The sequence below is a fragment of the Gymnoscopelus braueri genome (assembly GCF_963280865.1).
Source record: "Gymnoscopelus braueri genome assembly, chromosome: 18".
Taxonomy (NCBI): Eukaryota; Metazoa; Chordata; class Actinopteri; order Myctophiformes; family Myctophidae; genus Gymnoscopelus; species Gymnoscopelus braueri.
This window is the reverse complement of record NC_137618.1, coordinates 24,539,016-24,556,855: the sequence shown is the minus strand read 5'-3', so window position 1 is coordinate 24,556,855 and position 17,840 is coordinate 24,539,016. Positions and strand designations below refer to the sequence as shown.

General features: G+C 39.4%; 1 protein-coding gene across 2 annotated transcripts; it reads left to right on the top strand.

The window, feature by feature from the left end:
- The first annotated feature begins 10,963 nt into the window (after positions 1 to 10,963).
- On the top strand, positions 10,964 to 16,919 carry gpr183a (G protein-coupled receptor 183a). 2 transcript variants are annotated; one of them, XM_080456646.1, is made up of 2 exons: positions 10,964 to 11,119; positions 15,066 to 16,919. In XM_080456646.1, exon 2 carries the CDS (start codon positions 15,090 to 15,092, stop codon positions 16,200 to 16,202), a length of 1,113 nt encoding a protein of 370 aa, XP_080312772.1. In that variant the 5' UTR covers positions 10,964 to 11,119; positions 15,066 to 15,089; the 3' UTR covers positions 16,203 to 16,919. The 2 variants fall into 2 exon arrangements, with proteins under 2 accessions (XP_080312772.1, XP_080312773.1); XM_080456647.1 differs by lacking the exon at positions 10,964 to 11,119 and adding an exon at positions 11,983 to 12,082.
- Positions 16,920 to 17,840: the final 921 nt, after the last annotated feature.

Genomic DNA, 17,840 nt, shown 5'->3' with positions numbered 1-17,840 from the left:
TCCAGAAATCATGATAGATTAGATGAGTTAGCTGTTAACATCACATCAAACGTGTGTGCCATTATTACCTTGGCTGCAAAACCGTATTGTTTCCTTGTGGAATCTGTTCCTTGAGGTTTTCATCTTGTTACGTTATTCTGAATGTACCCATCGTTATTGTTCAAATAACCAATCACTTTATAGGCTAGTTGTCATCAATCCTTAGATATGAGAATAAACATACAGTATACAGTATTAGTAGATGTAAGTGTATTATTTTAACACAACTATTACAATAACAGCCCAATAAAAGTGACCTCTGCTATCTGCCTCTGGTGTACTCACTATAAACAGTTGCTGCTTAACACATGCAGTCACACATCAACAAGCTGTCAGAACCTTCGCTAAGACATCCGGGACAACGCTCCACACGTCCCAGACTCTTCTCCCTTCTGGCTCCCAAACTATGGAATGAACTCCCCATTGCAATTAGAACTGCAGACTCACTCCCAATCTTCTGCTGTAATCTGAAGATTCACCTCTTCAGACTCCACCTCAGCCCCAGAGTGTAGAAGAGAGAGTAACGTCACACTTTGATCTCGCCGCAAAGCGGGCCTCTATGGGCTATAGTTCCAAACATTGGAACTATGTCATTGACGTAGACAGAGCACTTCCGCATTCCATTCTTACAATGGGAGTCGACGCTACTGTCATTACTCTCTTTCTAAATTACTCTGCTCAGCCCGTAGCACTTACCCTAGCCTTGACGACCGTGCAGGATTATGCAAAGGCTAAAATGTAACTTAGATAGCATGTTATGTAGACAGATGCCAGGTCATTGTTGACCTGGCATCCTATAGTGTGTATAGTTTCAATGTAGGCTGATGATAGGTTCATGGTTTACGTATGTATTAGTTATTATTAGATTATTGGTTTACTTATGTATTACTTTATTATTAGATTACTATTTATATGCATTTGATGTATTATGATGTATAATCTTGTGTCCTTGCTTATTGTAAATCGCTCTGGATTAAGAGCGTCTGCTAAATGCCTAAACTGTAAACAACGTTTCTCATCTTTCACACATCAGTACATTTCAACATACAACTGCTCAAGAGGATATCCTTTTTGAAATTTCTCCTTCATAACTTCCTATCCTATGTACAATAGCAACTGTGAATAGCTCCAAATGGTGTCTGAGCAACAACACAATAAAAGTGTTAACATTCTACAGTATGAGCACAAAACGTTTGTCAGTGCTGATTCAGTTTATCCTTTAGAGACGCACAAAAACTCTAAACAGCTTACAAAAATGTACTTTCCAATCTACTTTTAAGCGGAAACTGGTATAACATACTGCACAACAATTAGAGAACACACAAGGGTTGTGAGTGACTGATTCTATAGTTTTAGCCCCTCTGTGTCCTATGAATAGCCTTGGCAGAGCCCCATGTCGGTTGTCATTCGGCCCTGGGTGTGACCTGAGTTCCAGTGAGTCAGACCCACAAGGTCGGCACATGAGGAAGTTAGAGCTCTTCCCCTACCACAAAACTATTTGTTGTTAACACTTACAACTACTCCCTACTGTAAGTGTGAACTGGGTGCCATGAATAATAATAATAATACTACATACGATTTATATAGCGCTTTTCTATGTACTCAAAGTCGCTTTACAGAAACAAGATATAAAAACAACTTTATTAGAGAGAACTAGTTAAAAAAAAGGTTAAAAAACTATAAAAGAAAGAAAAAAGAAAAGAAGAAAAGAAAGATTTCATGTAGGGAATGCGAGTCGGAAAAGGTGGGTTTTGAGTGTGGTTTTAAACGTGGTGAAGGTGGGGGCAGTTCTGATGTAATAGAAAATGCATTGTAGAACTCGCTTTTTGTCATCGTTCATTGAGATCATCCTCAACGCTTTCGGATATGTTCACATGCATCCTTTAATGGCATACTTAGTACGGAAAACTTGAATTAGATTAACCAGATTTTAATTTAAGAACAACGGATATACACAAAATTATGCATATTCTACACAAGCCAACGATTGTAATTACAATATAAAAAATAAACAGATCAGCACCTAGCAGAAAGAGCAAGGTCAGACAACAAGAGGGTGCACTGCACAAGCCATGTAGCCAGTTATCACATTAACTATGACTGCGTTTACATGGACAATATTTATTAGTTCAGAATTAAATCATTCCGATCATAGATTCCAACGGTATGGTACTGTAACTGTTGGATGGATAATACATACATGGATAATAATGTATGTATAGTAAAGTACAAATAATAATACAAAAAAAAAGCAATCCTCATTTACATGCCTCAAAGCATTTAATCGGAATATAACTTTTGACATGCACAAAGTGGTTCTGCCTGTTATTTCTGTCAACTTTCTTGATGGACTCACACCGTGTCCTCGGCTATTTGTGTTTCTGCTGTTCTTTCTCACTAAGCAAATGTCCGAACAACACACGCAATGGTCATTCATGAAATTCTGCACGTAAGGATAAACAGTCCAAGAGGAGATGACCAAGAAGAACTCAAGTTATCATGTAAATAGGGCATAGCAGTGGTGGCCATTTTGTTGTTCCACAGATAGAAAGCCCATTAATTTTCCCCATAGAGATTTCCGAACCAAGCCATCCAGGCTCCTGGTGAATCATGACCATAAAACATTTTATTCTCTGTCAAAAAAGATTTGAATATTTTATTATATTATATACTATATTTAATAAATACCATTTTTTGTTTTCTTTCTCTTTTTTTGACACAGAATCAAATGTTTTATGGTCATGATTCACCAGGAGCCTGGATGGCTTGGTTCTACGCTTAAAATAATCAATATATATACCCTAGGTGGGGTTGGCGAAAGGGCCTACTCTGTGTGGAGTTTGCATGTTCTCCCCGTGTCTCCTAGGGTAGTTAATACCCTCACAAAAACATGTAGTAATCCTGGTCACTATACCGCCTCCCCCATGACAGCCGGGGCGCCTGATGGAGGGGAAGGGAACTGTTTGGAATATCGTGTTCCTTCCACGCGCTACGTCCAACCAGGGAAACTCCCCCCTGTCAGGTGACAAGAAGGTCAGTTGGCTCTCATGCCTGAAGGAAGCATGAGCTCGGCCCTGGCCTCCCTACTGTGGGGGACTGGTGTAATGCTGGTGTAGGGCTGGTGTAGCGCCCAGGATCACTTAGGAAATTGGCACCGGGTGAAAAAAATGGGTTACAAAAATCGCGGGATAATTTTTTTTTTAAATAAAATAATCAATATAAATATTTTAGAAGTCTCTATGGGGAAAATGTATGGGCTTTCTATCTGTGGAACCACACAATGGCCGCCACTGCTATGCCCTACATTGTGAATGTACTCTATGGGACTAAGGAAGCTGTGTTATACTGACTATGATATATTATTCTAGTAGACTACTTTAATTTTACATTATTAACAGACATGCAGCAATGCACAAAATAATGAAGTAATACCAATCAGAGAGAAAAGATCGGAGTAAGTATAAATATTTTCCCGTTGATCTGAATATCAAAAGGTTTACATGAGGCATATTTATTCTGATTGAGCTATCATTCTATTTATAAGTGTAGGGCAAGAATATTAGGGTCCATGTAAGCATGAAACTCACTTTTAATGCTCCAAACATTATTCAGCAGCAGAAACAGAAACAACTTTTTCGACCTTGCAGTCTTCTATAGGTCCATGTCAACACAGTCACTGTTAGGAATTAAATATGGGCACATACTGATGACATCAGGGATCACCAGGTATGGACATAAAAGGGACAAGGACAGATATAGATATCCCCATATTTGGGCATAAACGAGACACAGACATACAGACAGGCATATGCGCCGAGTGGGGGGCTGGTGTCAGAAGGCCTGAATCACTGATCAGAAATTCGCCAAAGCGACTCGCCTGGTTTAAGGAGTACCAAGGCAAAGACGCACCGTCTTTGAGACTGTGCCCCACACGCTGCTCTGTGAAAACGGCCTCGTTAAAATCCATTGATTCTAACTACAATGCAATAATGGACTTTCTAGAGGACCTGATTGCACGAGAGAAAAGTGATGCAGGATGTAGCCGTCTGCTTTCGCACCTACAAAAGTTTACCACCTTTTTCTCTTTGCAACTGAAATTTGTCTCGCGCAGAAAGTCTGGGAGTGCATAAACAAACTGACAGGGAAATACTACAAACAGAACAATAATAGCTTAGAACTACAAATAGACAACGCCCTGGTGAAAGATCCCCAAACCCTTGCTAGTACCCTAATTATGTTTTTTCTAAATTCTGTTAAAGAAATAACACAAATGTTTAATCCATCAAAGTTTGTACCCCGCCCTGTCCAAAAAGACCTCCCCATCTTCAATCTGGAGGAAATTACGGAAACCGAGGTGGCAAACATCATCAAATCACTAAAAGCATCAAAAGCCAAGGATGCCTATGGGCTCGATACAAACTTTTTAAAAACAAATGCAGATGCTCTGGTGGCACCGATCACACATCTGGTAAATCTGTCCATCAGACAACGCACTGTTCCTCCTCAATGGAAAGTTGCTGTAATAACACCAATCTACAAATCTGGTGCTAAAACTGAAATATCAAACTATAGACCCATAAGCATCCTACCAGTTATATCAAAGGTGGCTGAAAAGTGGATTGTCAAATCTATCATCAAACATCTAGACAAAGGCTACACCCCACTGCATCCCATGCAGTTTGGGTTTCGGGCCTTTCACTCCACTGAATCAGCAAACTACCTATTCATAGAAAAATTGAAATGTGATTTGAACAGAGCTCCCTGTGCAATGGCGGTGTTCCTGGACTTCAAGAAGGCGTTTGACACCGTCTGTCACCAGGTCCTCCTGTCCAAATTAACACATTTTAATTTTTCCCCAGAAGCTATACAATGGTTTAGTTCCTATCTATCCACCAGAAAACAGTGTGTAAGTGTAAACAGTGTTAAATCCCCCTACCACACCTGTTCGGTCGGTGTCCCCCAGGGCTCAATACTGGGTCCAATTCTGTTCTCACTGTACATAAATGACCTACCTGAAGTATGTAATAAACTACATGTCCAGATGTATGCAGATGATGCCGTTGTACTTGCCCATGGTAAAAGCTATGCAGAGGTGTCAATAATCTTAACCTCAGCTCTGACAAGCATTCAAGACTGGCTTATAGATTCATGTCTGCTCTTGAATGCCAAAAAGACAGTCTGCATGGCCTTCTCCAAAAGACCAGTTGTGTTGGAGTCCTCAAATGTGTTTCTGGGTGGGGAGGAACTTGAACTTGTCCCAGAGTTCAAGTACCTCGGAGTCATACTAGACTCAACCCTAACTTTTAAAAAACATGTGAAGAAAGTCACAAATACGATTAAATTCAACCTTCAAAATTTTAAACAAATTAGACCCTTCCTGACAGTTGGAGCTGCCAGATCGTATCTTCACTGTATGATCCTATCACACATTGAGTACCAGTGGCGGAGCGTCCGGGGAGGCCAGGGAGGCGGCCGCCTCCCGGCCCGCGACCCTCGCGGGCCCGTGCCGTCAGATAATAAATCGGTAAAATCAGGCAAAAATAAGAATTAAACAACATAACCCTAACCTAACCCTATACCCTAACCCTAGAACCGAAATAAAGTGACAAAAAGCCCCCCAAAAAGTGACCGAATCCGACCGAATCCGACCGAATCCGCACGCGCGCGGGATGTGCACCCACGCACGCTGATTTGATGTTTTCTGATGTTATTGTTTTTCTGTTTTTCTGTTTTGTGTGAGGACTGCGGATGAAAATTAGCATATTTGCTAAATCCGGTGTATTTACGTTCATGTGACGTTCATTAATATGCTCTGTCCTGTCTAAATAAACAAATAAAGTAAAGTAAAGCATGGAAGCGGTCAATGCTGCACTCCAAGGCCACCAGTTGCACCTTCAGCAAGCAAGCTAATAAAGTTGTTTTTATTTGTTGTTTTCTCATGCCCCCCATGTAAAGCGTCTTTGGGTAGAAAAGCGCTGTATAAATTTGAGATATTATTATAATTAATAATAGTAGTATTCTATTAACCAAATTATTCTATTCAAGTCATGTTGTAGGAATAATCATGATGTGACAAAGATAGAAAACAACTGAGACGTGTATCTTACACTCCCATCTTGAGATGTTGTATTAGCTGTGTGCACATGTACTAGGGAAGGGCACATGCAAAGGTGTGAAAACCACAGAGAACATCGCGTGTTCTCTCTCTGCAATGAAAAACAACTAGTTTATTCAGCTCACAGTCATCAGCCAATAATGCTGCTGCTTCATCAGGAACAACTGCTGTACAACAGTTGTACAACAGTTGCTCATACAGCCTTCATTGGGTTGATGCTAATTTGGACAGACAAAAGAAAGCCACATTATGAAATGTTTGGTCATACTCTAGCTTAACAAGAAGCTGGGAGATTTCAAGGCACACAAAGCAGCAACTGTTGCTGTTGCCCTTTCACACTCTCTCTATAGTGTTGTTCCTCTTTGACCTTACATAATAAAGTGCCATCTAGTGTATAGTACGCTGAGTACAATTTGCATTTGTTTTTACTTGGAAGCATGAACATTCAAATTGAGATATGAGATGCCTTTAAGTGATACATATTTGTATTATTGTACATACTTGCATATTGCACATACAGTATTTACCCATACCACTGGGGATTATTCACATACTGTACACTTTGACTACATCTACATCTATACCTGTTAATATCTCATACACCATGCAAATCCCAGTCTGTCCAAAGTGTAGATGGCCGGGCAAGACCTTGACTAAATCTCCTTTTTATTTCTAATCACTGTACTGTATGTTCCGACTTGTTTACTCCTTTCTTATATATATTTTTTTACTCTTGAAGCTTACAGTAGATGTATATCTGTACCCCTATCTGTATCTGTCCTGTGTTTCATACTGCGATCTATCATTTAATGTAACATTTTATTAATCCTTCCTGATAACATAACATAAAACAGGCAGTCAGAGTCCCATGATACAAATCAAAACAGTACATGATTTTGAACACTTTACGAGTATTTCCTTTCTGTGAGCAATTTCAAAACCACCAAAACAAGTGTTACTGTAGGTACTGCAGGTACTGGGGCAAAGGGGAACTTCCTCATTTGCAGTGTCTCATAGGTTAAGGCAAAGGAAACATCCATGCTTTACTGAAATAAAACTATTATTTCAATCAGAAGGGCCGAGATAGAGATCCCTATAAACCACCTGGTGTACGTCACAGAAACCACAATATGACATTTTATGATGTTAAGGGAAAGACTGGATGGCACGCATGTGCAACTGAGCCACTTCCTCCCACATGGCACATGGTACAGCATGTTAATAAACTCTGAATGACAATACAAATGTAAAAACAAATGTGCTGTGAGCTTGTAGATCTGCTATTTTCACTATATTTGAAATATGGCTTAAGAAGTTAATTCATAATGTACTTTTTCCCTTCCTAGACATGTAGTGTAGTAAAACAAAAACAATTATATTAAGTATTCAAAGTCATTAAGTATCCAAAAAATACACAAGTTAAAGTACGGATACTGAAATTATTTTTTACTTAAGTGCAGTACTCAATTGAATTTACTTTGTTACTGTCCACCATTGCCTACGGTACAATAATATCATATCATATATCAAACTATAGACCCATAAGCATCCTACCAGTTATATCAAAGGTGGCTGAAAAGTGGATTGTCAAATCTATCATCAAACATCTAGACAAAGGCTACACCCCACTGCATCCCATGCAGTTTGGGTTTCGGGCCTTTCACTCCACTGAATCAGCAAACTACCTATTCATAGAAAAATTGAAATGTGATTTGAACAGAGCTCCCTGTGCAATGGCGGTGTTCCTGGACTTCAAGAAGGCGTTTGACACCGTCTGTCACCAGGTCCTCCTGTCCAAATTAACACATTTTAATTTTTCCCCAGAAGCTATACAATGGTTTAGTTCCTATCTATCCACCAGAAAACAGTGTGTAAGTGTAAACAGTGTTAAATCCCCCTACCACACCTGTTCGGTCGGTGTCCCCCAGGGCTCAATACTGGGTCCAATTCTGTTCTCACTGTACATAAATGACCTACCTGAAGTATGTAATAAACTACATGTCCAGATGTATGCAGATGATGCCGTTGTACTTGCCCATGGTAAAAGCTATGCAGAGGTGTCAATAATCTTAACCTCAGCTCTGACAAGCATTCAAGACTGGCTTATAGATTCATGTCTGCTCTTGAATGCCAAAAAGACAGTCTGCATGGCCTTCTCCAAAAGACCAGTTGTGTTGGAGTCCTCAAATGTGTTTCTGGGTGGGGAGGAACTTGAACTTGTCCCAGAGTTCAAGTACCTCGGAGTCATACTAGACTCAACCCTAACTTTTAAAAAACATGTGAAGAAAGTCACAAATACGATTAAATTCAACCTTCAAAATTTTAAACAAATTAGACCCTTCCTGACAGTTGGAGCTGCCAGATCGTATCTTCACTGTATGATCCTATCACACATTGAGTACCAGTGGCGGAGCGTCCGGGGAGGCCAGGGAGGCGGCCGCCTCCCGGCCCGCGACCCTCGCGGGCCCGTGCCGTCAGATAATAAATCGGTAAAATCAGGCAAAAATAAGAATTAAACAACATAACCCTAACCTAACCCTATACCCTAACCCTAGAACCGAAATAAAGTGACAAAAAGCCCCCCAAAAAGTGACCGAATCCGACCGAATCCGACCGAATCCGCACGCGCGCGGGATGTGCACCCACGCACGCTGATTTGATGTTTTCTGATGTTATTGTTTTTCTGTTTTTCTGTTTTGTGTGAGGACTGCGGATGAAAATTAGCATATTTGCTAAATCCGGTGTATTTACGTTCATGTGACGTTCATTAATATGCTCTGTCCTGTCTAAATAAACAAATAAAGTAAAGTAAAGCATGGAAGCGGTCAATGCTGCACTCCAAGGCCACCAGTTGCACCTTCAGCAAGCAAGCTAATAAAGTTGTTTTTATTTGTTGTTTTCTCATGCCCCCCATGTAAAGCGTCTTTGGGTAGAAAAGCGCTGTATAAATTTGAGATATTATTATAATTAATAATAGTAGTATTCTATTAACCAAATTATTCTATTCAAGTCATGTTGTAGGAATAATCATGATGTGACAAAGATAGAAAACAACTGAGACGTGTATCTTACACTCCCATCTTGAGATGTTGTATTAGCTGTGTGCACATGTACTAGGGAAGGGCACATGCAAAGGTGTGAAAACCACAGAGAACATCGCGTGTTCTCTCTCTGCAATGAAAAACAACTAGTTTATTCAGCTCACAGTCATCAGCCAATAATGCTGCTGCTTCATCAGGAACAACTGCTGTACAACAGTTGTACAACAGTTGCTCATACAGCCTTCATTGGGTTGATGCTAATTTGGACAGACAAAAGAAAGCCACATTATGAAATGTTTGGTCATACTCTAGCTTAACAAGAAGCTGGGAGATTTCAAGGCACACAAAGCAGCAACTGTTGCTGTTGCCCTTTCACACTCTCTCTATAGTGTTGTTCCTCTTTGACCTTACATAATAAAGTGCCATCTAGTGTATAGTACGCTGAGTACAATTTGCATTTGTTTTTACTTGGAAGCATGAACATTCAAATTGAGATATGAGATGCCTTTAAGTGATACATATTTGTATTATTGTACATACTTGCATATTGCACATACAGTATTTACCCATACCACTGGGGATTATTCACATACTGTACACTTTGACTACATCTACATCTATACCTGTTAATATCTCATACACCATGCAAATCCCAGTCTGTCCAAAGTGTAGATGGCCGGGCAAGACCTTGACTAAATCTCCTTTTTATTTCTAATCACTGTACTGTATGTTCCGACTTGTTTACTCCTTTCTTATATATATTTTTTTACTCTTGAAGCTTACAGTAGATGTATATCTGTACCCCTATCTGTATCTGTCCTGTGTTTCATACTGCGATCTATCATTTAATGTAACATTTTATTAATCCTTCCTGATAACATAACATAAAACAGGCAGTCAGAGTCCCATGATACAAATCAAAACAGTACATGATTTTGAACACTTTACGAGTATTTCCTTTCTGTGAGCAATTTCAAAACCACCAAAACAAGTGTTACTGTAGGTACTGCAGGTACTGGGGCAAAGGGGAACTTCCTCATTTGCAGTGTCTCATAGGTTAAGGCAAAGGAAACATCCATGCTTTACTGAAATAAAACTATTATTTCAATCAGAAGGGCCGAGATAGAGATCCCTATAAACCACCTGGTGTACGTCACAGAAACCACAATATGACATTTTATGATGTTAAGGGAAAGACTGGATGGCACGCATGTGCAACTGAGCCACTTCCTCCCACATGGCACATGGTACAGCATGTTAATAAACTCTGAATGACAATACAAATGTAAAAACAAATGTGCTGTGAGCTTGTAGATCTGCTATTTTCACTATATTTGAAATATGGCTTAAGAAGTTAATTCATAATGTACTTTTTCCCTTCCTAGACATGTAGTGTAGTAAAACAAAAACAATTATATTAAGTATTCAAAGTCATTAAGTATCCAAAAAATACACAAGTTAAAGTACGGATACTGAAATTATTTTTTACTTAAGTGCAGTACTCAATTGAATTTACTTTGTTACTGTCCACCATTGCCTACGGTACAATAATAATTCAATTCATTTTCTGAATTCTGCCATCAATGTCTGGATTGTAAGCAATAACAGCCCAGGAGAACATTCATAAATAGAGTGAGTAGATATATATATGAGAGAGAGAGAGAGAGAGAGAGAGAGAGAGAGAGAGAGAGAGAGAGAGAGAGAGAGAGAGAGAGAGTACAACAGGAAATGTTGTCTCTATGGTTACAGGCAGCCATAGCACAAGAGACTTGCGCGTCTGTCACACTACCCTCAGCAATGCCAACGTGGTCATTGCTATCAGCCCAGATACCGAATCAAAAGTAACCCTCATAGGAAAAACGTCATGCCAAGCGGACCGATACAACTCAGATTACATTGAAGATCATTACACTGCTTGCATCTGGTAAGTTCTCTCTCATAAGCATGCCTTTAATTGATCTTTGGCACAGATGAAAATAGGGCTGGAAAAATTAAAGATGAAATGTCAAATATATGGTCTAGAAGAAATCCTGCAGAACCTTAAATTATGACAGTTATGACAGGTGACGATACAAAATAAGTAAGTTGTTGTTGCATAACATATCTTTGGCCGGTTGCACAAACCCGCTTAGTTTTTCTGCTCACCATTTCACATACTGTAAGTTCATATTGAACATAATGTAAGCAAGATATTTATTCTAAGGGCATCTAAAGTTATTTATTTTATTTTATGGAAATGTTTGCTTAAGATACCTTCATGTGACTGTCTGTGACTATCCTCTTATTTGAAGTGCTTTGAAGAACTCAGTTCCAAAATGAACCAATAATTTAAAAAAAAATGCAGTCAATCCTTTTTGAATCAGGGTTTATCAACATGTGTTTTATTTGTCAGCATGATGACACTTTTACAGGTTGGTTAATCTCTTATAGAGATATTGACAAAGATGTAATTTTCATAATTGATTTAATATTTTAGAAATGTATAAAAGTCAACACATTACCACAGTTGGATATATCAGTTCCAGGGTTCTCATTTCAAAAGGAGCCCTTATCCATAAAAAAAAAAGTCCATAAAGTATACTTGACATGGCATACTATTCTAATTATATGAAAAGAAAATAGTCTTTCTTTGAAAGAAAGATGTAAAAATATTGTTTTGTGATATGCCCCAATGAGAGTCCTTCAATAGTGTTAATGAGTCAGGAAACATATTTTTTTTCCCTCTGCCTGTGCTCCAGCAGATTGCTGTGTCTGAGGTGGGTCATGATTTAGGCCAAGACAATATAACTTTCCTACTGACGACGGTTCTATCATAGAGCACCCCAGGGAAGCCGACTTCCTCATATACAAGGCTGTCGCTCAACACTCTGTTTTCTGGGGTGTGAGAGTGAGTGTTGCAGCTGTATTCATAATCACAGCAAAGCCCTGGAATTGTTCACAGACTTCCGTCATGGCACTTTTAGCTACAAACAAGGCCATGGATGAACAGTTATGTCCTGTAGGCAGACATAAGTCAAATAGGTTAGTGACTGTACAAGGGCTTGGAAATGATGTATGGTCATCTCTCCTAACCAGACTAATGCTCACATCATAATTGATTTCCTGTTATCATGTCTGACAAGGTATAAAACAAGTTCAAGTCAGTTTTATATAATATTTCCCAATCTGTATGTTGCCACATCTTAAAACAGCAGACCAAAGAGTCTTGAGAAATGAGATATTTAACAGCTGTTGATGAACTGATGAGAACATTACTAAGGAAGTCAACATCAGCTGTTATGCAGTCTCACATCAGATATTAGTCTATAGCAGGTGCACCTTACTGACTTGTGGAAAATATACTGTTGTTGCAAGGCTTGACTGGTAATTTAATGGGCTAGTCTAAAACAAGGGTATATGTAATAATACAACAACAACAACAACAACAACAACGAGACATTTATTTACATTGCAAAAACAAAGTTTACAAAGTGCTGAACAGTAATATACTATATAATAAAACAATGCATGTTTTATTTATTGTACAATTGCAATAAAAAAACAAGTTAAGTTAAGTTTTTAGAAAAGATCCGTGATCTACAAGCATACAAAGATTCAGTCCCTATGATCCACACTTATTTGGTGGGACAACTAAAAGACCTTGGTCTGACATATTTAAGTAGGGTTTGGAAGCCCTGCCATGCAACTGATGTAGCCATTGTGCTCCTTAATTCCTTCTTAAGCAATTAAACAATTGTAAAAAATTATTCTAAAACATACTGGGAGTAAGGAGGCTAAAATAGCAGACCTCCTACAGTAGAGGAGTCTGGCAGCAGCATTGTGGATGAACTAGTCATAAAAAGGCTATTATAACGTGTGGTGCTTACTATTTCGCCACAAGATGGCACTATACACCATGCAGCAGTATTCATTTGCAGACATCCATTTAGAAAGCCAAATGACCTTTATAGTTACAACAAAATTATAATAAAAAATAACAATAAAAATAAAATAATATTAATAATAATAATAATACACTCCGTCTATCCTTTGAAATGTACTTTATTTTGTCTGTACTTACAAATTAGGGCATGGAAAGTGTTTCTGTTTCTGTTACAGTAGCCTTTTTATTCTGTATATTGCAGATGTCTTTCTTTTTTACAGAATACTACTGTACAGTATATCATTTACAATTTTGGCATTTAGCAGACGCTCTTAATCCAGAGTGATTTACAGTAAGCAAGGACAACACAAGGTAATACATCAAATGCATAGGAATAGTAATCTAATAATAAAGTAATACATAAGTAAACCAATAATCTGATAATAACTAATACATACGTAAACCAAGAACCTATCATCAGCCTGTACAGTACATTGAAACTACTTACACTATAGGATGCCAGGTCAACAATGACCTGGCATCTGTCTACATTCAGCCTTTGCATAAGCCTGCAAGGTCGTCAAGGCTAGGGCAAGTGCTATCAGGCCTTGCTGACATGTGAGCAATAGGAAAATAACTCAGAACATAATAAGTGTGACTGGAAGTTTTTGAACTTCCCCATTATAACCATTTGTAGCAACTAATAATGTAATAACGGTTCATAATGTAATAAAAGCTCATAATACAATAACAAGCTCATCATGGTCAGTATCAAGTCAGTATCAAGTCAGTATCATGGTCAGTATAATGTCAGTATTATGGTCAATATCATGGTCAGTATCAAGTCAGTATCATGTCAGTATCATCATGTTGAGTATAATGTCAGTATTATGGTCAATATCATGGTCAGTATCAAGTCAGCATCATTGTCAATATCATAAGTATAATGTCAGTAAAATATAGTCTCAGCCTCCCAGCCTTTCACCTTGGCGGAGATAAAAGTGTTTACGATGTAACACTTTATTTATTTATTTATAAGTATAACCACGGGAACATATAGCCTCAAATCTACAGATTATTACAGATAAATGTTAAATGAATCAACATTCAGATTGGCAGTTCAATTACTGATGTTTCTTTTTAACAAACTTTTTAATATAACATTTAAATGTACTTCTCCCCTGGCCCTGCTAAGAGAAAGGTTGATGAAGAGAAGACAGAATGAGGCAGCGCAGTAATGATATATTACTACTACAAATGAACAAACCACATTTAACCTACAGTATATGCAATGTCTCCACACACCACCAAACCACAGCAAAGCACTGCGAATAGATATGTGCCACACCAAAGAAATAAATCCAGTGCACCTCCTGGCTGCCATACAAAGAGACAGAAGAAACTATCAAAAAAGGGCAGCCTAGAGTACTGGTTTTCCTTTCCATGTCAAGGACCCCCAAATGAATATGGCTGTGGATTGCCATCTGATAATATTTAGTGCCAGGCACCCCCCTACAAGATTTGTGTTAAAATGTTTCAAACACTTACTTACTTATTTACTTACTTACCCTTGGCTAGTGCAGATTCCTCTTTGACTGAGAGGTAGATGTTGGGTTTACCACACAGGACACCAGAGTTTAGCGCTACTGAAGTAAAACCACCGAAAGTGTGCAAGTCTCACAAGAGCGTCAACAAAAGCCTTCCTTTTTCATCGAGTAGTAGGGGAATCCTGCTATACCAGAGGTTGCAGCACTCATTTGTGTACATGAATTGTCAGCTATATTGTCAGCTATCTAGGTCCTAATAGGCCCACCACTACTTACAAAAAGCAACACTCCAGTATCAGACACAGATTAGGAAGCTTGATGAGAATCAAATCTGTTCTTTAATAGTAAAAAAAACCTGATTAAAACGATCTCGATGTGCCAAGAAAGATCTCCAAGAACATCAACTGAAGTAAAATGCATTAACATTTACACTTTTGTGTTTCTCTCTCTCTCTTCTGCAGTTACTGCACCCCTAAATACCAAAAATGGAGATGACCTCTTCTATGGTACCTGCAAGCGTTACCCCTACACTCACTACCAATGACTCTGCCATGAACAAGACGTTGTGTCTCACTCTGTACGCCCATAGGAAATACGCTCAGGTCCTCATCCCTCTTTTCTATTCTATTGTGTTCGTTGTGGGGCTGCTGGGTAATGCCCTCGCTCTGTATGTCATCCGTCCCAATCTGAGGAAGATAAACTCGACCACCATGTACTCCCTCAACCTGGTCGTTTCTGACATCCTCTTCACCCTCTCCCTCCCCTTGAGGCTGGTGTACTATGCTCAGGGCTTCCACTGGCCCTTGGGTGACGCACTCTGTAAGATATCCGGGATGATCTTTTACATCAACACCTACGCCGGGGTCAATTTCATGACTTGCCTCAGTATAGACCGCTTCATCGCCGTGGTCCTGCCGCGCTTTAACCGCTTCCGCAACGTCAGTCACGTGCGCTACGTTTGTGCTGGCGTGTGGCTGCTGGTCCTCTTCCAGACCTTACCCCTCCTTGGAATGCCCATGACCAATAAGGAGCACGACGGCTACATCAGTTGCCTGGAGTACCCCAACTTTGAGAACGTGCCCAACATTGCCACCATCCTGATCGGTGCCGTCTTCCTGGGTTATGTGATCCCTTTGGTCACCATCCTGGTGTGTTACTCCATCCTGTGCTTCAAGCTCCAACGCACTGCCAAGAAAAATGTTATTACCGAAAAGTCCGGACGTAGCCGCAAGGTCATCGGAGTGATCTGCTGTGTGTCCCTGGTGTTTGTCATCTGCTACAGCCCGTACCACATAAACCTCCTGCAGTATATGATTCGCAAGCTGGTGTCCGAGCCCAGCTGCATGGAACTCACTGCATTCCAGGTGTCTCTGCATATCACAGTGTGTCTGATGAACCTCAACGCCTGCCTGGATCCCTTCATCTATTTCTTTGCCTGTAAGGGCTACAAGAGGAAGGTGCTGAAGCTGCTAAGGCGGCAGGTGAGTGTGTCCTTCTCCAGCGCTGTGAGGACCTCGGCAGACGGCAACTCCAGGGACGTCGTCGACGGCAATAGAATGCGCCTCAACAGCTCCACAAGGTCCACACACAATCAATGAACAGGGGAAGAGCAGACTTTTCTGGGCCTGCATGGGTCACACAGGATCAGAGAGGATTTCATCTCTGAGAGGCCACCATAATCAACACAACTTTGGTGTTCTTGATATCTCAGAAATAGAGGACCTTATTTAATGGAGGACATACTCTAACCACTTTGGATAAGGTGACAATTATTAGATCTCCCTAATATTCAACACATTGGTACAGTGACAGAGACTGGCACCCAAGTCAGCTTTTACATAGGAATGTATTTTTCTTCTCATGGAAAAGGACACTGAAAAACACACCACTCTCCCCGTTCGAGGCGTAGCTGAGGTGCTGGTAATAGTTCCTGAAAAAAGAGCATCCACACACACTGTGCAAAAGTTGTTTAAAAGCTGATCTTGAAGAGGTTTGAATGCTGTAAATATGAAAAAAGATGTTACAGTACTTCCTGTTTTTATATATTGTTTTTATATGAGGATAAAGACTGTTTACAATTTATATTTTTTGCATTATAGGCTACTGTCAAGCTAACAATGCAACATGTCACATTGTTATTGCAGGTTATATGATAATAAAGTATAAATTTGGCTTTATTGTATGCAATATGCTCTGGAATACAACTATAGAAATGGAGAAGGAAGTATACTGTTTGATAAAACAGTATTGCTATTATCTGTAGATAGTTTGAGAGAACACACATGGGAAAACTTTCATCTTAAAATGTCCCATCATATTCTCTTTATTTGGAAATTAAAAACTCAAGTGTGACTTAAGTTAGGCCTACTTTTTGTTGATCGTGTGGAATTTGGTTTAATTGAAACAATCAGACCTGTCTCACTGCCTATTACTAAAGGTCTAAATATGATATCCTGCAGTGATATGTTTCAGCCTCCAGAGGACAGTGATGCACTAAAAGACCAAAAGACTGAATTAGTACAAAAAAAGTCACCTGGATGCCTCACAGGAATTGAATTAATATAATCCGGTATATACTGTACATACAATAAAGAAAAGAAATAACAAAATAATTAAATTATGCCTTCGCCAATAACTATGAAGTTGTACCGAATAATTTTCTCTAGCAGATGAACTGTGAAATTGCACAGATTAGATAGAAGGCAAGGGAAATGCAGTAAGAGGCAAAATAGGAAGTCACTCATTACGACATTGTCCCAGACCCATAAGGAAAAAAACATTCATTTATACTGTGGAAGCCACACTCATTATGACAGGCATCGTCCCAGACCCATAAGGAAAAAAAAGTCCATTGCTATACCGTGTATGAGACATGATTTGATTAATAAAGACCAGAGGTTCATTATGGAGGGGAAGCCTTACAGAGGCAACTGCATGATGGGTATCAAAGAGACGAAAACATCACACAGACTGTTGTCATAACAACATATTGCGATAAACACAAAGTGCCATCTGGCACTGAGATTTTTAAGACACATTGAGAGGACGAGCAGATAGATAATTATTTCTCAGGAATAAGAATTAGATTAAATACACGGCTTCCATGCAAGAGCTGTGCCAATAATACCCCATGTTTTACAGAGAGAGTGAGACAGATGCCATCTACTTATTGACACTACAATGAAGCTCTTCGAACACAATGCATCAACTAGAAAAGTGCACTCCTCGGACTGCAG

What these genes read in the sequence shown, in the direction of transcription:
- gpr183a (XM_080456646.1), top strand. Translation starts at nt 15,090, where the DNA reads ATGGAGATGACCTCTTCTATGGTACCTGCAAGCGTTACCCCTACACTC.